The sequence below is a fragment of the Hemicordylus capensis genome, chromosome 7, assembly GCF_027244095.1.
Source record: "Hemicordylus capensis ecotype Gifberg chromosome 7, rHemCap1.1.pri, whole genome shotgun sequence".
NCBI lineage: Eukaryota > Metazoa > Chordata > Lepidosauria > Squamata > Cordylidae > Hemicordylus > Hemicordylus capensis.
This window is the reverse complement of record NC_069663.1, coordinates 31177789-31204236: the sequence shown is the minus strand read 5'-3', so window position 1 is coordinate 31204236 and position 26448 is coordinate 31177789. Positions and strand designations below refer to the sequence as shown.

The window sequence follows — 26448 nt, the reverse complement described above, 5'->3', positions numbered from 1 at the left end:
GCAGCCATTTTGGAGGCTGCCACGCCTGTGCAATGGGCCTATGTGTGGCCTGGGCAGGGCCAGCTTCCAAAATGGCACGGTGGCCTCCAAAATGGCCAGCACATGAGGGAAAGGCCGAAGAGTGGATGAAGAGCGCCCAAACAGTCGATTTCTTAAATAATGGAGGCTGGCAGTGGGAGGGGGAACTTCTGTGGATGCCCCTGCCACCTCAGACAAGTGTAAAAAAAAAAAAGATTTTTAAAAACCCCTCTCAAATACCCCCCTGGACTGGACTGGGTGGGTTCAAGGGGGTGCTGGACCAGCCAGTTCCGTGCACTCCCCTACGCAGCGACACCTACAGGTGAAACTCGGAAAATTAGAATATCGTGCAAAAGTCCATTAATTTCAGTAATGCAAATTAAAAGGTGAAACTGATATATGAGACAGACGCATTACATGCAAAGCGAGATAAGTCAAGCCTTAATTTGTTATAATTGTGATGATCATGGCGTACAGCTCATGAAAACCCCAAATCCACAATCTCGGAAAATTAGAATATTACAAGGAACCAAGAAGACAGGGATTGAAGAATAGAACAATATCGGACCTCTGAAAAGTATAAGCATGCATATGTATTCAGTACTTGGTTTGGGCCCCTTCTGCAGCAATTACTGCCTCAATGCGGCGTGGCATGGATGCTATCAGCCTGTGGCACTGATGAGGTGTTATGGAAGACCAGGATGCTTCATTAGCGGCCTTCAACTCTTCTGCATTGTTTGGTCTCATGTCTCTCATCCTTCTCTTGGCAATGCCCCATAGATTCTCTATGGGGTCAGGTCAGGCGAGTTTGCTGGCCAATCAAGCACAGTACACTGTATACTTTTCAGAGGTCTGATGAGAGACCTCTGAAAAGTATACCTTTCAGAGGTATGTGGAAACACGGGCAATACGGAGGGTCACTTAGCAGATACGTTGTGAGTACGTGGCAGTGTGTAATCTGGAAAACGCCCATGAATCGTGAGTTCCTTCTGTTGCTATGGATGTCAGGGTCGTCTTCTAGCGAGGACGCAAGAGAGAGAGGCAAGGTTATTTTTATGTGCCAGAAAGAACCACCTTGGTGAATCAAAGAACACCCTTTGAGGCATTTGAAAATGGGCCCCTGAAACATCCTTGGTGGAAGAAGACATTAAGCCAGTTCACACGACTGTTAGTGGGGTGGGGCAAGCATCTGACCCAGCTTTGTGCTCTCAGTTTTTGGTCGTCTGCTGGCAAAAAATGAGGAGGGCAGAGTGACCGTCTGTGAGAGGAGCTGGGTAGGATGCTACTATCCTACCCAGCACTCTACCCAGCATTTCCACGAGGCAGGAGGAAAAGCTCCCATCTCACACTCCCCCTCCCCACCCCCGATGGCACACGGCCAGAAATCGGGAGTACCCACGGCTCCCCAAGCTGGGTAGGATGCTTGTCCTCCCGCATGAGCCATCATGTGGACGGGCTTCATGCAGTGCTGAATGACTTCTCTTCTTTGAGAGAGGTCTCCTGATTGGATCAAGCACCGTTTGGCCTTGAGATCATTGAGAAGTCTCTTCACATCGCTGAAGGACCCCGGTGGGAAACCTGCTTGCCCAGGGTCTCCGCCGAGGGATCTCCTGTTCCAGAGAGGAGTGGGGAACTTCTCACATCAGGCCTGAAGGTCAGCAGCTCCCCTGGAGGGGAGTCTTATATTTTACTTGCAGAGGTGAGAGGGACTTGGCTGTAGAAAGGTGTTGCTACATTGGTGTGTGTTTTGGTGGGGGCACCACTTTAAAACAAGCAAACAGAAGGAGGTGACTCTCTCTCGGGGGAAATAAGTGCTCATCACAGCATTTTGAGCGTGAACCACCATCTATTTTGGGAGCAACGGCCCCTTCTTTGTCTCCTGAATGAGGGATTTCTTTAGGGAGAGCCTGTGAGGTAATTTAATTTTTGTGCAAAGAATTTTGGGTCTGTGTTAAGAAGGTTCTTAATCTGTGCTGAGAAGCAGCCTTCAGCTAGCCTTTAATCTCCCGTCTTGTCCTCTTAATATTTAATGAACAATTTCTGTATTTACACATGTCTCCGTTCTCAAAAAGTTGCAAAGAGTCTTTAATCAGGAAGCAAAGCCTGCAAGAAATGTAGGCTTGGCTTCTACTGGCTTTCGTTGGCTGAAGAAGAAGGGCCCTTCTGGGTCCAGGGTCCCGTTGCCTGCAGTGGCCAGTCAGGTGCCTCTCCTGGGCGTTCTGCAAGCTGAAGGCAACCCCCGCCTCCCGCATGGATAAGTCGAGCAGCATCTGATCTGCAGAGGTCAGCTGCCTCTGAGCATGGAGGTTCATTTAGCTGTGGCAGGTTGATCATTGGCTGTCTTCCATTCACTGGTCTGCCCCTGCCTTTGAAAGCCATCTAATGAAGCCAGTGGCACATTTCCTGGCAGCAGAGTCCATGCTAAATATGCCTCGAGTGAAGCAGTCTTTGCTTTTTTGGCCCATCCTGGAGCAAGGTCTGGTATGGGGAGATCTGCCAGTTTGTCTCTCCCTCTCCCCAACATATAATGTTTTAGAGCTGTCATGATGAGCCCTCTGCCTGATTGCTTGCTTGCTTAAACTAAGCTAAGCCCCCCCATGCTTTACCCTTTCCTGGCAGGGGGCTTCAACCCCCAGTCCTTTTCATGGGCCATTGCTGTGTGTCTTCCAGCTCTACTGTCCTTTCTGAGAACTCTGCAATTCAGGGTCACTTTTTACAAAATGGCCTTCCATGTGTTCACATTCAAATGTTCTGATTAAGAACTCTGCATAATTGAATACTTAATAGCTGAATGGTGCGTATCGTGTGCAGTGAAGGGACAGGAGATGGTGTCTCCTGTCCTCTTCTATTCTCTTGTATCTCCACCCCCCACCACACACAAGTGTGTGTGTGTGTGTGTGTCCACGTCCCGGAAAGGGCTCCGCTTTCAGGGGGAAAGAATGATGAGCAGAAGCTTGCTCCCTGTCCCCAAGGAGCAGCTCACAACCTAGAAAGGAGCACAAGGGAGAACGCAGCAAGAGGTCATACAGGCCAAGATGCTCAGCCTAAGGGGCTCACGGGCTGGAGGAGTCTTTCATTCTCATTCATGATTTTAAAAACCCAACTATTTGCTTTGTCTTTTCCTTGGCTGTTCTGGGACTTTGATGGGGTTTTCTAAAATTGCTTTTATCGTATCTTTTTGTTGATTTTAGCCCCTCTAGTGTGGTTATTGGTGAAATGTCTTGACAATAAATACATAAACGATATACGCCTCTTGCAGAATGGCACCCTTTGCAAGGTCCCCCCTGCAGTCCCACCTTGGGGTCCCTGCTGGCTCTGGCGTTCCTTAGGAAGGGACCGCCCTTTGCCCCAGGAGGGAAGCCACTTGCGCTTGGTCTCTGGTCCTGGCTCCCCCAACCAAGGTCCTCTTCCTGTCTCCTCACAGCCTGCCTGCCTGGGTTCTACAAGGATTCCACTCGACTCCCCCGGTGCTTTCCTTGCCCTCCCCACAGCTTCACGCAGCAGGAAGGCGCCACGTTTTGCTTCTGCCAGACAAGCTACGCCCGGGCCCCGTCAGACCCACTCTCTGCACCCTGCACCCGTAAGACCTCCTTTTTGATTATCCGGGAGTGAGCGGGTGTGGTGTGTGTGTGTGTGTGTGTGTGTGTGTGTGTGTGTGTGTGTGTGTGTGTGAAAGCAAGGTGGGACCCCCAGGGCCACACACCATCGCCCCCTCTTTCTTGTGGATGATCTTCTCTGGGCTGAGCATAGGCAGGAGTGGCTGGACTGGAAGCTCCTCTCCCCAGCGCCACCTGGGACTGCTTGCTTCCCCCTCCACAAGAGTTGGTTGCATCTCCTAAGCTGAAGGAGCTGTAGGAAGCTGCCTTGTGCTGAGTCAGACCCTTGGTCCATCTCACTCAGTATTGTCTGCACAGACTGGCAGCGGCTTCTCCAAGGTTGCAGGCAGGAGTCTCTCTCAGCCCTGTCTTGGAGATGCTGCTGCCAGGGAGGGGACTTGGACCCTTCTGGATGCAAGTCCTAGTACAGTGGCTGGAGTAGACAAGGGCATTGTGGGAGGCCAGGCAGATGCTGCTTGCTTGCTTGCTTGCTTTCCTGGATACGCAGCACCTGCCCCAGGGCGCCGGCGGGTCGCAGCATGGCAGGCGGCCCCTGCTTTGGATTTACAGGTGGACTCCCATGACGGTCCCTGGCCTTTGGTTGCACTTGGGCGTGCCAATCTCACGGTGCTGCTGCTGTGCCTGACTGCCTGTCTTGGTTGCAGGTCCCCCATCAGCTCCCAGAAACCTCCACTACATGCTGAACAAGTCGGCGCTGATTCTGGAGTGGAGCGTGCCACTCGACTCGGGCGGCCGCAGCGATGTCACCTACAACCTGCGGTGCGTCTGCCGCTCCTCGGCCTCCCAGCAGCAGCAGTGTGAGCCGTGCGGGAGTGGGGTGAGCTTCATGCCCCAGCAGAAGGGCCTGGTGGACAGAACGGTCACCCTGGGGAACTTGCTGCCCAACGCCAACTACACCATCCGCGTCGAGGCCGTCAACGGCGTCTCAGACTACGGCTCCTCCTCGCCAAGGCAGCCCTTCTACGCTGAAGCGACGGTCTCCACTGGCCTGGCAGGTAGGACAGCTCTGGGCTCCGCTTTGCGCTTGGGTCTTTTGGCCGGCCCCTGAGAAGAGACAGTGTGTGGGCAGCACCTCCACCCCCTTCCCAGTGCTGTGGAAATGCCTGCACTCTTCCAGTGTGCCTCTGGCCCTCTTTGCCTGTCCCAGAGGATGCAGGAGGGTCCTCGTGCCTGCCCAGCCTCTTCTCCTTCCTCCCCTCCCAGGGTCGCTCTTGGAGTTTCTTCCAAGCTGGACTCAGTCACACTTGGGGGGCAGGGTGTGTGTGTGTGTGTGTGTGTGTGTGTGTGTGACTTGTCTGGCTGCTGCTTCTGTTGCGCGAATAGGATGCCGATTGAATGTTGAGAGGGGAGGAGAAGCCTCTGCAGGCAGCTCAGTTAGCGTCTCTTCTAGAAAAGGACCAGATGGTCAGGGCTCAGGAAATCCATTCATCTGCTTGTCTGTGGTGAGTGAAAAAAATTCTGACAAGGAATGTACCAACATAGCTTGAGGAACCATCTGAGGAGTCGAAAATGCGTCTGGCTGCGAGGAACTGAGCCAGCATTCCTTGACCCCTGCAGATGGTGACCTTGCAGAATGCTCCGGATCTCGGGATGTCCCTGGGCAAAGGCCCCACCCATGCCGAAGGTCAGGGCATGGCCAAACTGCCCTTGGCTTCCATGCAGTGTCCACCTCAGGGCCAAACTGCTCCTCACACCATGGTGTGGGTGGCGGGGGCTTTACTCTTCGCTCCCACCACAGCCTCACTTCAGATCTCCACTCAGAGATCCTATTTGTTCTGGCAGGGAAGCGCCCTTTGCATCAGCTGGGAGCCCTGCTCCCTAACTCTGTGTGTGTGTGTGTGTGTAGGGGGTGGACTGGCTGCCTTGGCTGATTGCCAAGGGCAAGGCTTTCTGGCCATGGGTAGGGCCATGTTCTCCTCCTTATCAACTTTGTCTGCAATCCAAGGCAGAGACGCAGCTCAAACAAAGTCTCTTTTCCATGCCAAGAAGGAGTCAAGTGGAGAACTTCAGCGCTCCCAAGAAAGCTGGCCTCCCACCAGCTTGCATCCCTGCCTCCTTTTACAGTTATGCTGCTTCTTTGTCATGCAAGCCCTCCCCAACGAGGGCCAATGGAGACAAGTGGTCCCCATTTACCTGGTGAAAGTAGCCAGCCATTTATCTTAGGAGATTATCTTCTGATCTGGTGGGAAATCAGTTTCCTATCTTCTGATCCAAAGCCGCTGCACTTGTGTCACGGTCTTTCTGGGCCCTGGGCAGAAATCTTGATTAACCTGCCGTCCTTGTCTCCAGAGCAATCATAATTCTTCTTCCTAGTGACCAACTGCTTTTCCAGAACTGGGGGATCAGAACTATCCTGATGCATCCTCTGAAGCTGGTAAGGGGCACTCCTGGCCACTGCTTTCCTCTGGGCATCCAGGGGCTGATCTAGGAGCACCAGGGCTCTGCTGAGGAGGAGTGCAGCCCCCTCCAGAACTGGATGCACCTCACCACCTGAATGGCTGGACTTGCTAACCTCTTGCGGATGCATCCAGTGCTCCTGGATGAAGCTTCAGCTTGTTAGCCCTCATCTGAACTGCAGTCTTGCACTAGACACTTGGCAATCTCTTCCAGGGCGCTTTCCAGTCTAGCTGCTCAACAGCAGCAAAATGCTCCCATTCAGGCAAGTTGCCTTTGAAACGTAAACAGCACAGGGAGCAGAGTCTTGCAGAAACGAACAACCCAGACAAACAGCAACTTTTTTACGCTGTATATACAACGTCCTAGCTCTATAACGCAGCGATTAAATTTGAGACAAGGCATTGGCAATCTGAACAGCACCCTGCTGTCTGCCTAGGGACTTTGGTGCCACAACGCAGGAAGTGTGGAAGCACATTTCAGAGATACGCCGCGACCCCATTGCAGGGCCTAGTCTGGAAAGTGCCTTGACAAAGCTCATGACAGCATTCTGTGTGCAGCTGGTGCGGCTGGCAGGGGGCAGCCTTGGCACTCATCCAGCCCCAGCCCCCATGCTTCGTAAGTCTCACTAATCCCCCCCTCACTGATCTGCCCCAGGCAAGGAGGGTGCCTTCTGACTGCTCCAAGGGCTCCCAGCCGTGGGTCCCCAGATGTTGTTGGACTACACCTCCCATCAGCCCCAGTCACAGTGGCCTTTGGCCATTGGGATGATGGGCTTTGTAGTCCAACAACATCTGGAGAGGGGCGCAAGGCTGAGACCCCCTGGCCCAAGGGTGGATTTTCTAGTCTGGCTGGCCTGTCATTTCCTTCCCCAAGAGGCACGTTGATGAGGAGCAGGAGGATGGTGGGACTCACTCCAGGGGCGCCTGGATGGGGCCTCCTGCCTCCGGAGCCCTGCGGCTGCTCTTCCCTCTCTGCTCCGGCCCTCCGGCAGGGAAGCAACAGCGTCTCTAGTCCGCTGGGCCAGCTGCCACAGCAGCTCCTCCTCACGGAGCTCCGAATGAGAGGGGAGCTGGTTGGTGTCTTTTAAAAAGGCAGATGCACGTTAAATACAAGAACACGTTAAAATCGCACTTAAAATCCTGTACAACAGCCACAGGGCTGCAGTGAAATCCCCCACAGACGGCACAGCCATGGAAGCCAGTTAATCAGCAGCTGCGCTCCGCTTCCCTGCCTGCCTGCCTGCCTGCCTGTCATTCCGACTTCCTTGTTGCTCTAGTTGGGGAATTGCCTGTTGCACCCAAGAGAGACCAGCCGAGCCCCCTTGGCAGCCTCCTGCCATTAAGGGGAGCTTTGTGGGGGCAGAGGCACTGGAGAACTTGGAGCATTTGGCAACATCCCAGGAGGATGCTTCATCATCATCAGCAGCAGTCCCGGGGAGGTGGGGTGGGCTCTGCCCCCTACATGGAGCTGGCTGCAGCCAAAGGCTGGTCTGGGCAAGGGAGGAGGATCTTGCAGGAAACACGTGAGGAGGTGTGGGGCTGGCTGGACCCCAAAGTCCCCTTTGGGCCCCTTGGAGGCAGGCAGCAGGTTGGGCTGCCATTGGTCCTAGCGCCGCCCCGGTCCTGGAGCCATCGATTCAGCTCCTCCCAATGCCACACAAAGACCCCCAGGAGGAGGAGCCCCCCTTTGAGAGAGAGTGGATGATGCAGCAAAGGCGTGTCCTGTCCCCCAGCTGGGGATGGAGCAGGCGAAGGGGCTCCAGAGGTCAGAGCGAGCGCCTGGGCACAGCCGGCAGCCCCTGCTTTGGGGCCTGGCCGGGTCACGCACCTCTCCTGCTGCTGCTTCGCCGGCCTCCCTCCCCTTCCTTGCCATGGCTGTGCTTGCCTCCCTCCTCCTGCCAGGCTGGTTAATTACAGGAGAGCCCAAGTTGTAGCCCGGTGAGCTGGAGTTTATAAAACCACGTCGAATGGTAAATAATTTAATGTTTGCTTTCCCCGAATACAGGCGCTGTTGGGGGGAGTTTGAAATATTTATGAAAGTACACTTTACTCACAGCGTGAGTTGTTTGAAAGCGTGCATGGCTGTTCCACCCCCAGCCACCCCTTTTAGTTAAAGCGCCTGCACAGTGTCTCGTTGCGAGCTGGGTTTCCGCAGGCGGTCCTGCTTGTCAGGTTGGAGTCAGGCAACAGAACCGCTGCCTTCTCCACCCGCCTGTCCCCGGAAGGAGGACTTGGACTGGCACGGAGCATGGTGGGCTCACAGGAGCAGCACAGAGAGGTGGGCTGGGGGGGGAGGGGTCCCGATGGGTGCCCCCTTCTCTTGCGCGGCCTGAAGGTGCCCCTTGAGCTGCTGGAAGTGGTGGAGGCAGAAGGGAGGAAACTTCGAGGAACTTGGCCTACTTGGACCTGGCTCCTCAGGGACACCACAAAGCCGTGTTTCCATTTTTCAAATGGCCCCAAAGCCTGCAAGCAGGGGTGTGTGTGTGTGTGTGTGTGTGTGTGCATGCAAGAGAATGAGGCTGCAGCAGCAGCAGCAATTGTGCCGTCGAGCTCCCTGCTCAGGGGTCTGGTCCTGCGGGGCCTGGACCTGGTGATTCACGGGCGCCGGAGAGAGGACTCCTGCGCCAGGGCCAAGCTGGGGGTGAACTGCAAGGTTTTAAATTGTTGTAACGTTTTCGCTTTTTGTTGTCATTTGTTTTAACCAATGTTTTACTTTCTCTGTTGTCCTTTATCTGTTTTAATTACTGTTTTAATTTTTCTGTTTTTTCTTGCAAACCGCCCAGAGACGTATGTTTTGGGTGGTATAAAAATATATTAAACAAGCAAGCAAGCAAACGAACAAACTGCCGGCCGTCTTCTCCCTTTGCTTTCCCAGCACCGCAGAGTCCTGTGGCTGACATCCGTGCTGACAGAGTTGAGCAGAAGAGCGTCTCCTTGTCTTGGCAGGCCAGCTACCCCAGCGCCAACAGCAGCGAGTTCGAGATCACGTTCTACGAGAAGGTATCTCTTTCGGGAGGCTCTGCCAGGTCTTGGGCTCTGACAGTCAGGCCTCCTCCCTCCCCGTGCCTGAGCTGCTCCCGCTGCTGTTTGCTGCTGGTGGAGCAGTTGGTCACGTCTCTGCTCAGGACAGTTTGGGGATGGCAGCTCCGGAGCCCAGCTGGGCCAACTGGAGCTTTCCTCCAGACGTGGAAGAGTCCTCTTGGGACAGTCCTCCTCCTGTTTGGAGCTCTGGTGGTGGTCAGAATTCTCAGGGGCCCCTCAGTGTGGTGCTGAGCAGTGGGCCCCCACTGGCCCTTGGTGCCCGAGGGAGTGTGGCCCCCTGGCCGTGGGGAGGCGAAGGAGCAGCAGGCAGGCAGGGCTCCCCTCTGGCTTGGACTGGCTCATGCCTGATGGAGCAGCTGGAGCGAATAGCCTTGACTTGGAGCCGCTCACGGGAGGCAACTGTTGCTGAGTCCTCCTCCACCTCACCCCTTACCCCCGTCCCAGAGGAGTCTGAGTGGGCCTCCCTGTAAAACCTTTCACTTTAGATCTCCGGTAGAGTAAAATGCTGCCGCCTCCACCACCCTCTTGACGGCAGAGCCGGAATCCCCTGGGCTTGGGATGGAATATCCCAGGGAAACTCTCTTAACTTTGCTAACAAGCAAAGCAGGGTGAACTTAGTTCCGCGTGACTAGCTGGCAAGTGATCTGCAGAGACTGGTTTTGCACCAAAGGAGCACCCCTCCCTCCCAGGGTTAACCAAACACTCTATGAGGCTTTAGAAGAAAACAAAACAAGAAAAATGTTTTATTAAAAAGGCTACAAAAATAGGTTGTCTTACGCTTGCATAACGCTTAAATGGTTGCAGAGTCTTTTTCAGCACCCTGGGTGGTGTGTGTGTAGGCTAGTGTTCCTTATTTTAGTTAGGTTTGCAGATAAGCAATAATAGAGCAGTACTGGGGATATGCGAATCACACACACAAAAGCAAAATAAATTCCTGATGCACAGTCTGACTAAACAAACTGTTCCCTATGCTGGGTTCCTGAAGCCATAAACCCAGGCTTCTTGTCCTTGAACACACCAAACTCCTGATGAGAATCAAGCCTCCTGCAGATCTCTCACCCTGAGAGATTATCCTGCAGCCTCCAGCCATGAGGCATCCAACCTCATGCTAGTCGACACTCTCTGCACCAACTTCCTTTCTTCATCCCAGAATTCCCAGCAGCAGCTCTCTAGGTCCCACTCACCTGGTGTACTGATTGGCTGAGCCCTGGAGTTCACCAGCCTGTCGGTCAAGACAAGGGTTCTCTTCCTGTTAATCCTTTAGAGGGTGGGGGACTGCTCACTACAGCAGCTTTTGTGCTGTGAGCTGCCTCTGGGCCGAGGGCCTCGATACTGCTCTGGGCAAAGCCCTTCCTTGTATATCCACTTAGCTCCCAGCTGGGCGCTGCCAAGAGCCTGCTCCCTCATTAGCTGCCTCGTTTTGGCCTCTTCTCGGCTCTGGGGAACAGCTCCCCATCTAACCTGCATCTCTGGTGCTCTGTAGGACCAGAAAGACCAAAGCTACTCGACTGTGAAGACCTCCTCCCCAGCTGTGACCGTGGTCAACCTCAAGCCCAGCACCCTCTATGTCTTCCAGATCCAAACGTCGTCTGCCACCTTCCAGGAGGACCATCAGAGCTACAGTCCCAGCATTGAAGTGGAAACACTGGGAGAGAGTGAGTGGGCAGTGCCAGCAAGTCACAGGAGCCCCCAAATGGGGAGGTGGGAAAATGGGGCGTGCATGGCACCCCTCTAGGAGAGAGAGAGAGGACTGTCTGGGTGGGTGTGAGGTGGCAGCTGCTCTTGGCTCTGGAGGCTCCTGTTGCTCCACATGCCCGCCCACCTCTTGCCCCCTCTGTGGCAGGTCCCTGAGGGGCCAAACAAAAAAACACAACCTCATGTCAGAAGGCGCTTGGAATTGCTCTGGTCCAGGGCCCACCTCGCTCAGCAGTCGGCCACCTCCAGAAGAGCTTCGCAACCTGTGGTGGTCCAGATGTTGCTGAATTACCACACCCATCGTCCCCAGCCACAATAAATTGTAGCTGTGGATGATGGGAGTTGTAGTTCAGCAACATCTGGACCACCACAGGTTGGGAAGCCCTGCCTTAGAGCAGCTCACAGGAAAAGGTGGGTGCCAATGAGCCAGCAGGTTGGACTAGGGCCGCAGAGACCCGAGTTCAAGGCCCCATTCAGCCATGAACCTCACTGGGTGGCTCTGGGCCCAGTCACTTATCTCTCAGCCCCACCTACCTCACAAGATTGTTGTGAGGATAAACGTAACCGTAAACACTGCTCTGGACTCCTTGGAGGAAAAGCAGGATATAAATGTAAAAATAAATAGATTAATCATCTTGTTGCTTGCCACCACCCGTGCAAATGCCCGGGTGCTCTGCAGCGTGGAGTGGCTGTGTGTGGCCCTGGCAGTGGAGTGCCTCTGACCCCCTCCAAGATGTCCCCTAGGAAGAGCGGCTTGCTGCACAGAAAGCCAAGCGCCTTCTCCCAGGCAAGCAAGAGCTCTTGAGGTGCCGTTTCTGTTTCCAGGCCAGAGGCTGTCCTGCCGCCCGGGTTGGTGTCTCTTCCATGCCCAGGCAGTGCCTGCATGCTCCTCGTGGGCGAGGACTGCTTCTGACGACGACGCCCCTCTCTCCTTCTCCCAGGCAGCCCTGCCAGGCTCACTGCTCTTGGCTGGAACCACCAGCCGCTGGTCCTAACAAGCCGAGGGGGCCAGGGGGCCAAAGGAGGCACCGCTGCCTCGACTTCCTGGAGGAGCTCCATTTGCTCCTCTCCCCCCGATCCTGCCCCGCCCCAGCATTAAGGGAGCTGTTGTGCTTGCAGGCAGGTTGAGCCCAGCATTAACAAGAACTGCCTGCAGGCTGGCTGTTTGTCAGGTAGAGCTATGCAGTTAACCCCACAGCTCTACCTGATGAATGGCTAGTGTGCAGGGTGGAGGAAAGAGGCGCAAATGGAGCTGTGGGAAGGAGAGGCATTTGTGCCTCCTTTTGGGACACACACGCACACACACACCCCGCCGGCTCCTTAGGACGAACCACACCTGGCTGGGACCCGTCCATCCGTGCAGGTGCAGAGCTGGGAGCATCTCATTTCTCCAGCAGTGAGGGAGGGAGCCAGGCGAGAGATGGCTGGGTTTGGGCTTAACAACCCTGCCCGGCTGGAAATGAAAGCAGGGTGGTGATGGACTCAGTATGAATTTTACAGATTGTGTTTAACGGGGCTTTAAATTGCATCCATTTGCCACAGAAGATGGTTTCAGAATGAATTGAATCGGATAAAAAATTCTTAGAGAATGCAGCTGTTTGGAAAAGCCAGAGAGACAGCAGGTATTAAAGGGCTGCACTCCATCAGCCACACCTGTCAATGTTTCCCCTTCTCTGAACAGGCGTATATTTCCTTCAGGCCACCTGACAGAAGCCGAGACTGGATGGCAGCAGGGAGCGAAACCGTTCGCGCTGCCTGTGTTCCTCCTGCCCTGCCCTTTCACCGGATTGCACAGGCTCTGGCTTTCAAAATTGGATTAAAATGTAAATTGCAGAAAAAGCAATAAAGAGCCGCTGATGTCAGGAGCGTTCTTCAGAGCTAGAGGAAAATAAATTTGCCTTATCGGAAAGAAGGGAGCTTTGATCTGGAGGCCCCTGAAGGCTGTGAATGGAACCCCATGATTGCATCAGAGGCCTCTTGCCTGCTCTGAGTCAGCCCAGCAGCAGGCGCTTTGAGGCTGTGGCTGGATTCCATCCCCTGTCCTGCAGGTTCTGGAGAAATGCCTCCCTCCCTCCCTCCCTTCTTGCAGAGTCTGTGCTGTGTTGCTGCTCCTCAAGGTGGCGGGGGCGGGGGGCTGATCAGGAGGAACCTCTCTTTGGCATCTCTTCTCAAACCAGGAATTATGGTGGCCACACTTCAGGTGCAACTTACCTGGCCAGGTGGAGATGGCTCAGCTTGGCTCAGGGTTGTAGAAGTCCCTGTGTACTCAGCCAGTGTCTGAACTCTTCATCCTCCAAGAATTTCCCTGCAAAGAGATCAGAAAAGTCTTATTCTCGATTGGAAAAGTGTTGGAAGTTGCAATGGTGGCAGGATTATTCCCAGCCCGAAAGAAAAGAGTTACCTCTAGAGGTGAAGGGATATTGGGCGGGGGGGAGGGGGGCGGGATTCATATACAAATGGATTCTGTGCATAGCTGCTTTTGTGTCAGGCAGGCACAGAGTCCCAGACCAAGATACACAGACTCATCTCTCCATCAGACAGACATGGAACTCAGCGTTTTCTTTTCTTTTCTTTTTTCTCCATCTCATCATTAGAGCAATTTTCAATTACCATACCAAGAACTTGCCTGTAGTTTAATCATTCTCCCCCAGTTAAATAATACAAAAGTCAACTCTGGGGCATTTTTAATAACATTTTTGTTACCACTCAAAAGCCTGATACAAATCCATTTTATAATATGTTTTTAGGTAAATAAGAAGGGGGTCCCATTCCCTTTTAAATGCTTCAAGTTATTTCTTAATAACTAGTATTTTTCAGCCCATTGAAATAACGGGCGCTAGTTGCCTTCTCCGCCCTCCCCGGCCGCCTCCTCCCGGCCGGATCTTCCGCCTTCCGCGGTGGTTGGGGGGGGGGGGCCTCCACGGTGGTGCCACCCGCCGACACCGCCTTTGGCCTTCTGGGCGGGCGGTGAGTTCCACCGCTGCTGCCAAGAGTGCCACCTGCCGCCTCTGTCCTGTTCGGCGAGAGGGCCAGACCCGCCACTGCCTCTCCTCTCCCCGCGGCCGGGCTGGACCCGCCGCCGCCACCGCCTCTGCTCTCCCCGTGGCCGCCTCTGGCCTCCCCTCGGCCGGGCCAACCAACCGGCCAACATGGCCGCCTGGTGCCTGCGCCCGTGTCTCCCTCGGCCGTTCTGGGCATGCGCAGAGCGCATGCCCAGAACAGCCGAGGGAGACACGGGCGCAGACACCGGAGGACACAGGCGCACACCCAGGCACTTTATTATAGAGGATGCCGTTAGCTTTGCTATTTCTGCAAGCTCTAGCACTTTAAATATCCAATCTTCTTTACTCAGACAATCAATATCTTTCCATTTGTATGCAAATGTCACTCTTGATGCTGCTGTTAAATACATAAAAAGGATCCAGTATTTCCTAGGCAGTGAGTTATTATCGATGCCTAGCAATATTGTTTCTGGGCTCTTAGGGAAAGACATTTTGAACACTTTCTTAAGCTCGTTGTATATCAAATCCCAATAACCTTTAGACTTATTACAAGTCCCCCATACATGTATATAGGAACCCTCCTCTTTTTTACACTTCCAGCATTTATTTGACATGTTCTTGTACATTAGAGCCAACTTCTTAGGAGTTAGAAGCGTTTTCTTATTTTTAAGTGAAACTTCTTGCAGTTATTAATGATTATTCAAAGTGGTTTCTTCAGAACCCAACGCTGCTAATACAAAGAGCTGGATTTGCTGAGAGGAGAACTGGTCTAAGAGAGGAGAGCTGGTCTTGTGGTAGCAAGCATGACTTGTCCCCTTAGCTAAGCAGGGTCTGCCCTGGTTGCATATCAATGGGAGACTAGAAGGGTGAGCACTGGAAGATATTCCCCCAAGGGGATGGGGACACTCTGGGAAGAGCATCTAGGTTCCAAGGTCCCTCCCTGGCAGCATCTCCAAGCTAGGGCTGAGAGAGACTCCTGCCTCCAACCTTGGAGAAGTCGCTGCTAATCTGTGAAGATAAAACTGAGCTAGATGGACCTATGGTCTGACTCAGTATATGGCAGCTTCCTATGTTCCTGCTCTGGCTGAATATCTGGTGTGTCCAGTTCTGGATCCTCAGCCCCTCTCTGCAACTAGTTCTCCTCGCTTCTCTAGAAGTGCTTCTGCAACCGGCACCTTGTGAAAAGGGCAAGTCCTCCACAGCCATTGGCCAGAAAGGGTCCCTTTCTGAAGAAAGGATGGCCAACTCAAGGCCTCCTGCAAAGCTGGCTTGGAGCGGCAGCCTCTTCCATTGTGGCTTCCCGAGGGACAGTCTGGTTCCACACTGGCCCCCTGGGAGTTCTGTTAATCCCCCTTCTGGTGCTTTGAGTCTGTCTGTCCTCAGAAACATGAAACTGATCCAGGCAGCCCTGGTAGAGCTCAGGAAACTGCTGGGCTAATTGTGGGGGCGTGTTTAATGCCCACTGGAGTCTTCCATTGTGTGCTTAGAACAACTTCATGATGTTGAATTGTTGAAATACCACCCAGAACCACCCAGAAAATTACTTTGGGGATGGGAGGGAACTTGTGTGTACAGACCCACACATAGAGGGAGTGGAGAGTGCATGGGTGACCTGACCCGGGAAGTATTTCCATCTTGCAGCAAGGAGTGGGAGCAGATGGCCAGTGGAACTGCCTGACACTGTTTCTGCAACTTCTTGGCTGCTTGCAGTAGGATCTGGCCCTTGATCAAGAAACGGCAGCTGTGCCTGCAGCCTCTGCTCCTGCTCCTGTGGCTCTGACCCCAGCTCTTTCTCTTCCCCGCCTCAGCTGTCACCATGGCTTCAAGCAAACAGAACCCCGTGGTGGTCGTGGTGGTGGTGTCGATTGCTGGGCTGATTGTGCTGGTGTCTGGGGTGCTGGGCATCATGACCTGGCGGAGGTGAGTTCCCCTCCCCCCCCACTGCTGAGTGGTGGCAGCAGCAGCGTGCATCGGGATCGCATTTATTCAGCCGGGAAGGCTGCTTCCTGCACTACAGGGCCCTGCAGCTACCTGAGTGCCCTGCTGCTCCCCCCACCTGGCTCTTCTCCTGAGGCTAAATGCAGGCACCACACAAGAGCGAACCTCTGCAGGCAGCGGCAGAAGCAGCTCTGCTAGACCTCTTCCTGGCTCTTTCCCCTGGAAGTCCTCTCAGAAGGATGCTGGCATTAATCCAGAGGTATCCTGGGAGCAAAAAGAATGCCCCGGTGGAGCTGGCCAGGAGGAGGCCAAGCCCCTCCTCAACGCAGCTCTTGCCATCCTCTGCAGAGGGTCAGCATGAATGGAAAAACACAAGAGCTCCACTCTTCTCCCCCACCCCACCAGCAGCGGTGAGCTCCCTCCCTACAACATGTAGGCAAATTTCCCACCCAGCCCTGAAGTTCCTCCGGGAGGCCTGCCAGACAGCGATTTTACTTTGGAAGGGCAGGTGTGCAATCACGTATTGTCTAGATTTATCAGGGAGCACTCCAGACACAATTCGGAGTTTTCATTACGTATTGGAAGTACGGAAACGTACTTAGCAGATACATTGCAGGGGTTAATCTGGAAAGCACCCAGGTTAGCTTTCTCCCCACTTGAACCTTTGGATTTTGTCGACATGACTTTGGGTCAGCTTGGCTACTGCTTCTTCTTGCCAGGTGGCCCCCTGGGCTTGTGCCGCTCCAGAGAGAGCTTTCCTCTCGGGCTGTTTCAGTCCAGCAATCGATGCTTCCATCACTATGAATGGTGGGAGGATATTCCTGGCAAGTCAGAGTGACAGCAGGTGGCCATTCTGCTTATGCTCAGAGTGGTGCAAGGAATGTAGAAAGGGAGGCTTGGAGTCAGGAGTGACCCATCCTAAGGAGCAGGGTGTGTGTGTGTGTGCGTGCGCGCGCGCGCTAAGGGAGGCACATCTGCCTCTCCTTCCTGCAGGCTGGCTGTTAGTCAGGTAGAGCTGTGCAGTTAACAGTGAAGCTCTACCTGACGAATAGCCGGCCTGCAGGTAGCATAGCTCTTGTTAATGCTGTGGCAGAGTGGGATGGGAGAAAGAGGAGCAAACAGAGCTCCAGGAAGCAGTGGCAGGATGAGACCCAGAGAGGTCTGAGTTGCAGCAAGCCAGAATGGTGACTGTTCTGCATCAGGCATTCGGGGAGGGGCTGGGCAGCAGCCTGGCTGCTAAGGCCTAACGTGGCTGAACTCTTGTTGCAGGCAGTGCGGCTACAGCAAGGCAAGCCAGGATGGAGATGAGGAGCTCTACTTCCATTGTGAGTGCCAGCTGCGTGCCTCTCTTAGCCACACTTCTCCTGGCTCCTTTCTCAACCAAGGCGGCGGCATGGAAGCCGGTCCCTGAGAGGCCAGCTCAGCCCAGAAGGCCCTTAGGGCTGGCTGGCGCCCCCCTCCTCACACATCCTGCATGCCTGTAGAGCCCTGGGTGGCTGGGGAGGGGGTCAGCGGCACAAGTCTGGAGGGAGCGGAGAGGTGGCTTCCTGCGGACTCTTCTTTCCGCTCCCTCCCTGGCTTTGCATTCTGGGCGCCTCTGGCCTATCAAGCAGCCAAGGAGAGGCCCACAGGCACTCATGAGTATTGAGGACGCTGGCTGGAACCTCAAGGTTTAGCTCGCCTAATTTAGGGCAAGCAGGCTTCTTGCCATCTGGATCCTGTCCTTGGCGCTGGCTCGGCTTGCTGCTTGTCTCTTGAAGTAGCCCCTGTGGGGGAGGGCATTTCGAAGCGGGTCTTCCGACCACCATGGGTAGGCTCAAAGCTCCCCTCCCCTCTGTGGTCCACCATTGGGTCCTGCTGGCTGGGGAGAGGCGTGGCTGCTGCCCCTCAGTGCTGCCCTTGTTTCTGACCTCCCCACAGTCAAGATCCCGACCCGGAGGACCTACGTGGACCCAGAGACCTGCAAAGACCCCCTGCAGGCTGTCTATCTCTTCGCCAAAGAGCTCGACAGTTCCAGCATCAAGATTGAGCGGATCATTGGGACGGGTGAGTGCCGGCCATGGGTGCCCCTTGCCTTCTGGGACGCCTGCTCGGGGCTTGCAGGCAGAAGGGGGGGGGGAGAAAGCATGAGAGCAGGAGTGAGCAGCCAGGTCTCCCCAGCACCAGCAGGCTCCTGCCTTTCTTCCCCCCTCCCTCCCTCCCTCCCTCGCCATCTCTGCCTTTGCCAGGGGCGTAACTATAATAGGGCAAGGGGAGACAGTTGTCTGGGGGCCCACTGCCTTGGGAGGGGCCCCCAGAGGCAAGTCACATGACTGACTCCCCCAGCCGCGCATCCGCCCGAGCTTCCTTTGTTGTATTCATCCTTCAAAACTGATGTGAGTGTTAAAACCTGGAGCTACCAGAACAGCCTGTCTTTCCCTAGTACCATTAAATGACTTGCATCGTCCACAATTTACAAAACCTTTTTGAAAATAATTTAAGATGATGTTCTATTGTGGTACATAGGGGTGTGGGTGTGTGTGTGTGTGTGTGTGTGTGTGTGTGTGTGTGTGTGTGTGTGTGTGCTTCTTGTTACCACTATTCAGCCTCATTTAAGATTTCTTTACTTCATGAACTGAGCTTCAGTGAGGGGGGGCATTTTAAAATCTTGTCTCTGGGCCCACTCCAACCTTGCTACACTCCTGGCCTTTGCCCCCGAGGATTCCGGGCTGGGCCCCCTTGGCAGCGGCTTCCTCCCTGCGGGGCGGCTCTGGCTTCTTCGGGTCCCAACGCAGACTGCTTCGTCCCTCTTTGTGCAGGAGACTTTGGGGAGGTCTGCCAGGGGTGCCTGAAGCTGCCCAGCAAGCGAGAGCTCTCCGTGGCCATCCAGACCCTGCGAGCCGGCTGCTCGGACAAGCAGAAGCGAGTCTTCCTGCAGGAGGCCAGCACCATGGCTCAGTTTGACCACTCCCACGTCCTCCGCCTGGAGGGGGTCCTCACCAGAGGTACGGCCGGCGGGGTCTGCGGCTCCCCGGGGAGGCTGGGCTGAGTGCCCTCCTGAGGATGCTGGCGGCCAAGCTGAGCTGGTGCCCCAGAGGACGCTCCCCCCTCCGCCCCGCTTCCTGTGGCGGCTGGCCCCCTGGGCCCCAAGTCGCAGAGGCCTCCCTCCGGCCAGCTGGCTCTCCTGGGGTCCAGAGTGCTTGACAGCCTCAGTGTCTTGCACTCGCCACGACCCTGTGAGGAAACCGGCATTCCTGGCTGGGAGCTAAGAGGGGGGCGCAAGGCTGCGGGCGGAAGTGCCTTGCCGGAGGCCACACAGGGAGTCTGTGGCAGGGATGGTGTGCCCCCTGCCCCCCAGAGCAGACTGCCCGCCTGCCTGGCTGGCTCTGGCCTCCGTGGTGGGCAAGTGCAGAGTCCTCCAGGGCACTTTGACAAGGTGCCGAAGCCTTTGAAGGCTGCTTGGGAACTTCTGCCCATTCAAAATACAGCAGCTGGGTGATGACGACTGCAATGATTATTAAGGTGTCGACCCCCTCCCCACTCACTGCTGCCACCCTGGCTCCCTCCCTGGAGCTCAGGGCACAGACACGGTTCCCTCCCTGTCCCCATCCTGTCCTCGTCACAAGCTCCTGGGTGGTGGGTGGGCGGGTGGGAGAGGGCTGAGCTGGGCCGAGAGAGAGCGGCTGGCCGGGCTCACCGCGGAGGGCTGAGCCTGGCCCGTGCTGCTCCTGCTCCAGCGCACCAAGCCCTCCACCACACGGGCTCTGAGGGGCAGGCTGGGTCCAGTCACACACGACGCCTCCTCTCCGGTGAAGAACATCCGTACGGACTCCCGGCCTCTTCCTGAGTGCAGCAGTTCAGAGTCTCTTTCCAGGCCCTTCTTGACTTGGGCCTGGCCTCCTCCCACGTGGGCCTGTCACAGTGCGCAGACCCGCCTCAGTGGCCCTCCGCCCGCCCGTGCTGGGCCTCGGCTTTGGCACTCTCTCCCCACTGAGCCGGCTCTTTTTGGCACCGATGAGCCAGGCCTCTTTGGCTCAGCGTGGCTGACTTGGCCCCGTGCATTTGGACACGGTGGTGCCCACTTGCGTTTCCACTCAGGAAGGCTTTCCTTGTCTGTGAGCAGTCTGGGGACATCCCCTGGCCCAGGGAGCAGAGCTTGTGCCATCCTGTTGCAGGGACTGGCATATTGAACGGGAGGAGGCGGCCCCTCCGGCTCTGCTTCCACGCCAGCTGTGGACCTGCTCATGTGCCGTTCTCTGCAAGCGCTGCCCAACGCAAGCCGAGCCGGAGCCCTGCTTCGGGGTGGGCTGGGAGGCCGAGGGTCCTTGGGAGTGCTGGTGCAGGTGAAGGATCTGGACCCTTGCCACCAGGCCAAGAGCACCCGCAGCTCCAGAAGCAAGGGGGCCCGCAGGAATCTCCCCCTCTGCCGGCCTCATGGGCCACTGCCCTGTCGCTGTTCTGGGTGTCCCAGGCCCTTCCTGCTCGGCTGTAAGACCCATAAGAAGCCCCTGGACAGAGCCATCCCCTGCAGGTGGGCTCTTGGCGTGGGGTGGAACAGAGTGTTCCTTCTGAGCAGGCCGGGCAGGCCCATGTCCTAACGCTGCACACTGTTTCTGTCACTGATCAATAGTCGTTAAGTGACTTCAGCATGATTACACGCTTATTAGCAGCCAGCAGAAACGAAAACAGCCACTGCCTGGCCTGATTTCTACGGCTGCAGCTCTGCCTAATTGACTTGGTGATTTAAAAGCAATCGGAGGGAAGTGATTGTCCTACTATGCAAAGGCAGGAAGGATGCTTACCGTTTTCTTAATTGCTCACTGTGGGGCTTGTGGTGTTAATGCAGGGAACTGATGTGGCCATATTGGTTAGGAATGTGCTTCTCCAACGCTGCTGCTGCTGCTGGGGCTTCACTCCCTGCTCATTTGGTGGGGGTCTGCTCCCTGGCTGTGGGGTTCTTCTCTCGGACATTCTGGCAGTGAGACCTGCATCAGAATATTGCAGCACTCCTAGAGGGAGGGCTCCTCTTCAGGGCTCAGAATGGTTTGCATTTGGATGGGAGACCACACATGTGAGCACTGTAAGAGATTCCCTGAGGGGATGGGGCTGTTCTGGGAAGAGTATCTGCATACTTGCATGTAGGAGGTTCCAAGTTCCCTCTCTTGCATCCCCAGATAGGGCTGAGAGAGAGAGACTCTTGCCTGCACCCTTAGAGAAGCCGCTGCCAGTCGGTGTAGACAATCCTGAGCTAGATGGACCAAGGCTAGATGGACCAGGGCGCTTTCCAGATTACAGTCGCAACAGGGTCACGTCGTATCTTGGAAGTGTGCTTCCGCACTTGCTGTGTTGTGACACCGCAGTCCCTACGCTGACAGCAGGATGCCGTTCATATGTCAGATGCCTTGTTTTGAATTTAATCGCTGCAATGTAGTGCTATAATGCTGTATATCCAATGTTAAAAAGTTGTTTTTAACATTGCTGTTTTTTCAGGTTGTTGGTTTTCACGAACCTGCTCCCCCTGCTGGGCACTTTGCTATTTACTTGTTGAATGCCATTTGCCCGAACCGAAGCATTTTGCCGCTGTTGAGTGGCTAATTTGGAAAGCACCAGGGTGTAATCTGGAAAGCACCCTGGCTGAAGCTGTGCAGGAGACGTGGAGACAGGAAGCCTCCTGGGGGCTTCCTTCCAAGGAGCTTTGCAGAGTGTCTCTAGAAAGAGATCTCATTCTCTTCCTTTTTACTGTGCAGGGAGCACCATGATGACCGTGGTGGAGTACATGGGGAATGGAGTGCTGGATTCCTTTCTGAGGGTGAGTGAGGCGGGATGCCAGCCGTGGGTGGGGTTGAGTCCTGTGCCAATGTGTCCCCCTTCCTTCCTTCCTTCCTTCCTTCCTTCCTTCCTTCCTTCCTTCCTTCCTTGTCACCCTTGCAGAAGCATGAGGGACAGCTGGCAGTGCCCCAGCTGACTGGCATGCTGCATGAGATTGCCTCCGGGATGAACTACCTGGCGGAGATGGGCTACGTCCACAAGAGGCTGACGGCCCACAAGGTCTTTGTGAGCGGGAACCTGGTCTGCAAGATATCTGGCTTCCGGCCATTCACGGCAGGGAAGGTGGAGACTGTCTTCAGCACCTTGGTAAGGACTTGGGTGGGCCAGGAGTCACCTGTGCTGGAGCTGTGGGTGTGAGGCCAGCTGGGGCCATGTTGTGGTGTCTGCCTGGGTGTCAGAGAGGCGATGGCAGCACACCTAGGGCTGTATGTCCTTGTCAAGTGCCCTCTTCACCCTCCCACCCCTTGCCTGAGCCAACACCCCTCTTGAAGGCCTGGACACTGATGCCACAGAGAGCCCAGCTCATCTCGTCTTCCCTGGCTGCCATGGCCTGCATAGTAGGGATGCCTTCAAGCTGTGATGTCAGAGCACTCCAGCCAATGGCATGGAGGTATTTGCATTTCTGCAGGACAAGTGTAACTGTTCTGCAATGAGACACTGTAAGCCAGAAGTTCTCAACTTTGGGCTCCTAGATGTCATTGGACTACAACTCCCATCATCCCAGCCACAGTGACCAAAGGGGACGCAAGGTCAAGAATGCCTGCTGCAGGCATTGCTGCAATCCCAGGGACACGCTGCTAGGAAGGAAGGAAGGATGGATGGATGGAAATGTGTGTATGGGGAGGGCTGAGCCCCTTGGTGTCTCCTGTGGGGAGCCTTGGTTTTGCTACCCTCACTTCCTGCTGCTCTGGCATCCGCTAATTAATTAATTAAAGGCAGCCTGGCTTGCTTGTCATCATTAAAGATTCATTGCGGAACCACCCTTGGCTCTTCCAGGAGAAGAGGCTCCTTGAATATTTCAGGGCTTTCCTCCAGCCCTCCTCGCACACGGTTGCCAGCTCATTTGAAACCAACCTGAAGCCGTTCCTCCCGCACACCAAAACTGCATGCTCTGCAGAGGCTGGCTTCCAGTAGCAGGAGAGGAGAGAAGTGGGGCTCTTCTGGCCGTGACTGGCAGTGATGGAGGGCTCGGATGCACAGACGTGATGTCTCTTGGTCCTTCTCTTTCTGAAAACTCCCATTTCTCCCTCTCTTGGGGGACCCCCCAGGGTGGCAAGAGCCTGGCGCTGTGGCTGGCCCCCGAAGCAGTCCAGCACGGCCGCTTCAGCTCGGCCAGTGACGTGTGGAGCTTTGGAATCGTCATGTGGGAGGTGATGTCCTATGGAGAGAGGCCTTACTGGGACATGTCCAACCAGGACGTAAGTGGATGGGCAGGAGGGGGGTGGCGGGATTCCCCTGAAGATGGGGTGGGCAAGACCTGTGATGCCCCCCCCTGCCCACCATCAAGGCATTGGGGAGGCTGGCTGGGTGTCCTGCAGGGCTTGCTGTGCGACCCTCTGGGCTTTGCCTGGACTCCTCCTCCTCCTCCTCCCCCTCCTCCTCCTCCTCCTCCTCCTCTCGTCTTGCTTCCAGGTGATCAAGGCCATTGAGGACGGCTTCCGGCTTCCTGCCCCCGTGAACTGCCAGCCAGCTTTGCATCAGCTCATGCTAGATTGCTGGCAGAAGGACTGTGGGGAGAGGCCCACGTTCTCCCACCTCCACAGCACCCTGGGCAAGATGCTCCAGAACCCAGAGCCCTTGCAAAGCACCCTCTGCCCCTACAACAGGTGACGGCTGTTCCCCCTGCTCCTTCCCTCCCTGCCCCCCCAACCGAGCACGTGTCCTGCTCAAAGCAATGCCCTGTGTCTGGCTGCAGCTGAGGATTTGTCCCCCTGAAGCTTAACGGGGGGCGGGGGGGGAGCTCTGAGGAAGGCTGCTTCTGAGGCTGCTCCTTGCCCTGAGCTCCTCTGACCGCTCCTTTCTGCTCACGGCTAGGACCCTCGCCTTGCCCAGCCCTCTCGCCGAGTGCAGCTTCTCCACCTTCCCCTCCTTCAGCTCCGTAGGGGAGTGGCTAGAAGCCATTGAGATGAGCCGGTACAAGGACAGCTTTGTGGCCGCTGGCTACTGCTACTTGGATTCCGTGGCCAGGATGACCGTGCAGTAAGTGAACCCCGCTCCCCCACACCGTTAGCTGCTGCCTGCCACTCATGGCCTGAGCAAGACCCCCTTGCGGCTGCTTGTGGGAGAAAAGCCCCAGCTCCCCGCCCCATGGCTCGGAAGGGGAAGGCTGGCACTGGGTGGGGTTTCTGGCTTTCTCTGGGGCTGCAGATACTGCTCTTTTGAAGGAGGCGCTCGGCTGCCGGTTGTGATGTTTTGTGCCTTCTGTTAGAGGTGGCTGCAGGTTCTGATCCGCTCCCTGCCTTTGGACCGGGAACAGACAGCCTTGTGCTCCTCAGTCCGAAGGAGCACCTGGGTGCTTTCCAGATAACACACTAACAACAGTGTGACTACTATTGGTTAAGTGTGCTTCCGTCCTCCCTGTGTCTCAACACTGCAGTCCCTGCGCCGACAGCAAGAGGCCGTTCACATTTCCGATGCCTTCTTTCGGACTTTATCCTTGTGCTTTAGTCCTACAATGCTGTAGGTGTGTTACAAAAAACAACAACAACAACAACAACTGTATTTTCCCATTTCAGGAGGGTTGCACAAGCTATTTACATTTTCAGAATGATCCTGCCAAGCTGGAGCATTTTACTGCTGTAATTTGGAAAGCACCCAGGGCCCCTTCCAGATTACACCCTAGAACAGCAGTAAAATGCTTTGGCTTGGCAGAGCGTATTGAAAACAATCCCTAGAATCTCAACCTCTTACAATGGGAAAATTCAGCTTTTTTTTTTTCTTTTTTGGTGGCGCACCTGCAACACTGTAGGACTAAAGCGCAAGGATAAAGTCCAAAATAAGGCATGAGAAATGTGAACGGCACCTTGCAGTCAGTGCAGGGACTGCAGTGTCACAACACAGGAAGGACGGAAGCCCATCTTGCAGCTCCGTGGCAGTACTGTGCTGGGTTTAATCTGGAAAGCGCCCAGGTAGCCGCCTCCCCATCCAAGGCTCTTCTGCTCCCACTTCCTGGCCTTGCCAGCTTAGGGTGGGCACAGCTGCATGCCGGCCGTCCCCCTGACTGGGTCTGGCAGCCTGTCCAGAGCAGAAGGGCTGCCCTCCTCGCGCTGACTGGAGGGGCGGGTCTTCTTCTCTTGCAGGGACGTCCTAAGCTTGGGGATCACCTCCCTGGGGCACCAGCAGGCCATCCTGAGCGGGATCCAGGCGCTGCGGGCCCAGGTGATCCAGATGCAGGGCCGAGGGGTGCAGGTGTGAGAGCCGCGAGGCTGGTCCTTCCACAGCCCTGCCTGCTGGAGGAACAGGCGCGGAGGCCTCCTCTGGCCCGGGACAGGGCCGCACCGCTGGAGACTTTCCCCCGGAGAGTGGGGCGGAGGCAGCTGCATCCTGGAGCAGGAGGGAGAAGATGGACACAGACTTCCCGGTTCCAGGAGAGGCCCAGAGCGGCCCCTAACTAGCAGCTGGAGGGCAGAGGAGTGTCTTCAGCTGGTTCTTCCCCCACTCCAAGCCAGTGGCACTTGTGGGGAGCCGCTGAGCTGCACAGACAACTACGCCCCAGAGAGGCTGATTGGCTGGAGCCCATGGAATTGTCTGGACGGCCTCCCTCCTCCGTGGAGAACTGCCTCCTCTTCCCTTCCCCGGCCTTCCCTCGCTGCTGTAGCCGGTGGAGAACCCCCTTCTGCGTCAGAGAGACCTCGGGGTCAGCAGGAGCAGGATTGCACCGAGCAGAAATGGGGAGGTCTGTGTTCTAAAGGCTGGGGCTGCCGTTGTGCTCGCCTCCCCCAAGACCGGCCTCCCCCACAGCCAGCAAAAGTGGGGCTGGGGACAGAGAGAGCCCAGCAAGTATGGCAGCTGAAAGGACGGGGGGCGGGGGCGCCTGCCTCCCATGTTGCCAAGCTGGGTTGGTCTGCCCGGTGCTTCCCTTTGGGCCCTGAGTTTGGCACGTCTCCCTGCTGTGACTCGGCCTCTCTTCTGCCTCTTCCTTGCAAAGCGGCCTGCTCGTGGCGCAGGGAGCCCAGTGGGAGCTCTTGAGGCCTGCTCGACGCCTCGGCGGGATGCAAGGATTCTTCAGGCCACAGCAAAGCAGCCCCAGGACGGGCAGGGACGCTGGCGCGCAGGGGGGGGCATGGCAGGCTCCTGGGGCAGCCCAACCCCCTGCCTCTGAGCCAACCCATCCCTGGCAGCCGATGCTTGTGGGGCACTCTGAGGCTTGCTGCCTTGCTAGGGCTGGACTTCTTTGCTGCCTGGGATTTGGCCAGACGCCAGAGGAAGCAGCCGCCCACTGAGTCAGACAGACAGACCCTTGGTCCATTCAGCCCAGAGTGGTCCTAGCTGAAGATGCCAGGAATTGACCCTGGGGCCTTCTGCATACAAAGCCAATGCTCTTCTGCTGAGCCACCCCCCCGCCCGATGCTCAGGGTGTCTAGCAGCCGCGGCGGCTCATCCTAATGAACCGGAGGGGGTGGCAAAGGAGGCTCTGCTGCCTCTCCTTCTTGGGCTCCGTTTGCTCCTCTCTCTCCTGTTCCACATTGTCTGCAGGCTGGCCATTCATCAGGTAGAGCTGTGCCGCTCTGCCTGATGAATGGCCAGCCTGCAGGCAGCATGGCTCTCGTTCATGCTGCGGCTGGACAGGATGGGAGGGGAGCAAACGGCTCTCAAGAAGGAGAGGCAGCTGTGCCTCTTTTCGCAACCCTGCCCCCCGCCCACCAGCTTGTTAGGATGAGCTGCTCCTGCTGCCTAGAGGCTGCTGGCCCAGCTCTCACACAACCACCACGT

General features: G+C 55.9%; 1 protein-coding gene across 5 annotated transcripts in view; it reads left to right on the top strand.

The window, feature by feature from the left end:
* The window catches only part of EPHA10 (EPH receptor A10), a 57355-nt gene extending 31167 nt beyond the window's left edge, over nt 1-26188 (top strand). For 2 of the 5 annotated variants that reach the window (XM_053268658.1, XM_053268657.1), the window contains exons 4-17: nt 3443-3598; nt 4280-4630; nt 8907-9031; nt 10557-10728; nt 15579-15690; nt 16978-17033; nt 17629-17754; nt 18507-18692; nt 21435-21496; nt 21619-21822; nt 22785-22934; nt 23149-23342; nt 23551-23715; nt 24816-26188. In XM_053268658.1, coding sequence (XP_053124633.1) covers nt 3443-3598; nt 4280-4630; nt 8907-9031; nt 10557-10728; nt 15579-15690; nt 16978-17033; nt 17629-17754; nt 18507-18692; nt 21435-21496; nt 21619-21822; nt 22785-22934; nt 23149-23342; nt 23551-23715; nt 24816-24930 — 2174 coding nt within the window. In that variant the 3' untranslated portion in view covers nt 24931-26188. Of the gene's footprint in view, nt 1-3442; nt 3599-4279; nt 4631-8814; nt 9032-10556; nt 10729-12449; nt 12584-15578; nt 15691-16977; nt 17034-17628; nt 17755-18506; nt 18693-21434; nt 21497-21618; nt 21823-22784; nt 22935-23148; nt 23343-23550; nt 23716-24815 lie in introns of those variants that run through there. The other 3 variants (XM_053268659.1, XM_053268660.1, XM_053268661.1) reach the window with 3 other exon arrangements.
* Nucleotides 26189-26448: the final 260 nt, after the last annotated feature.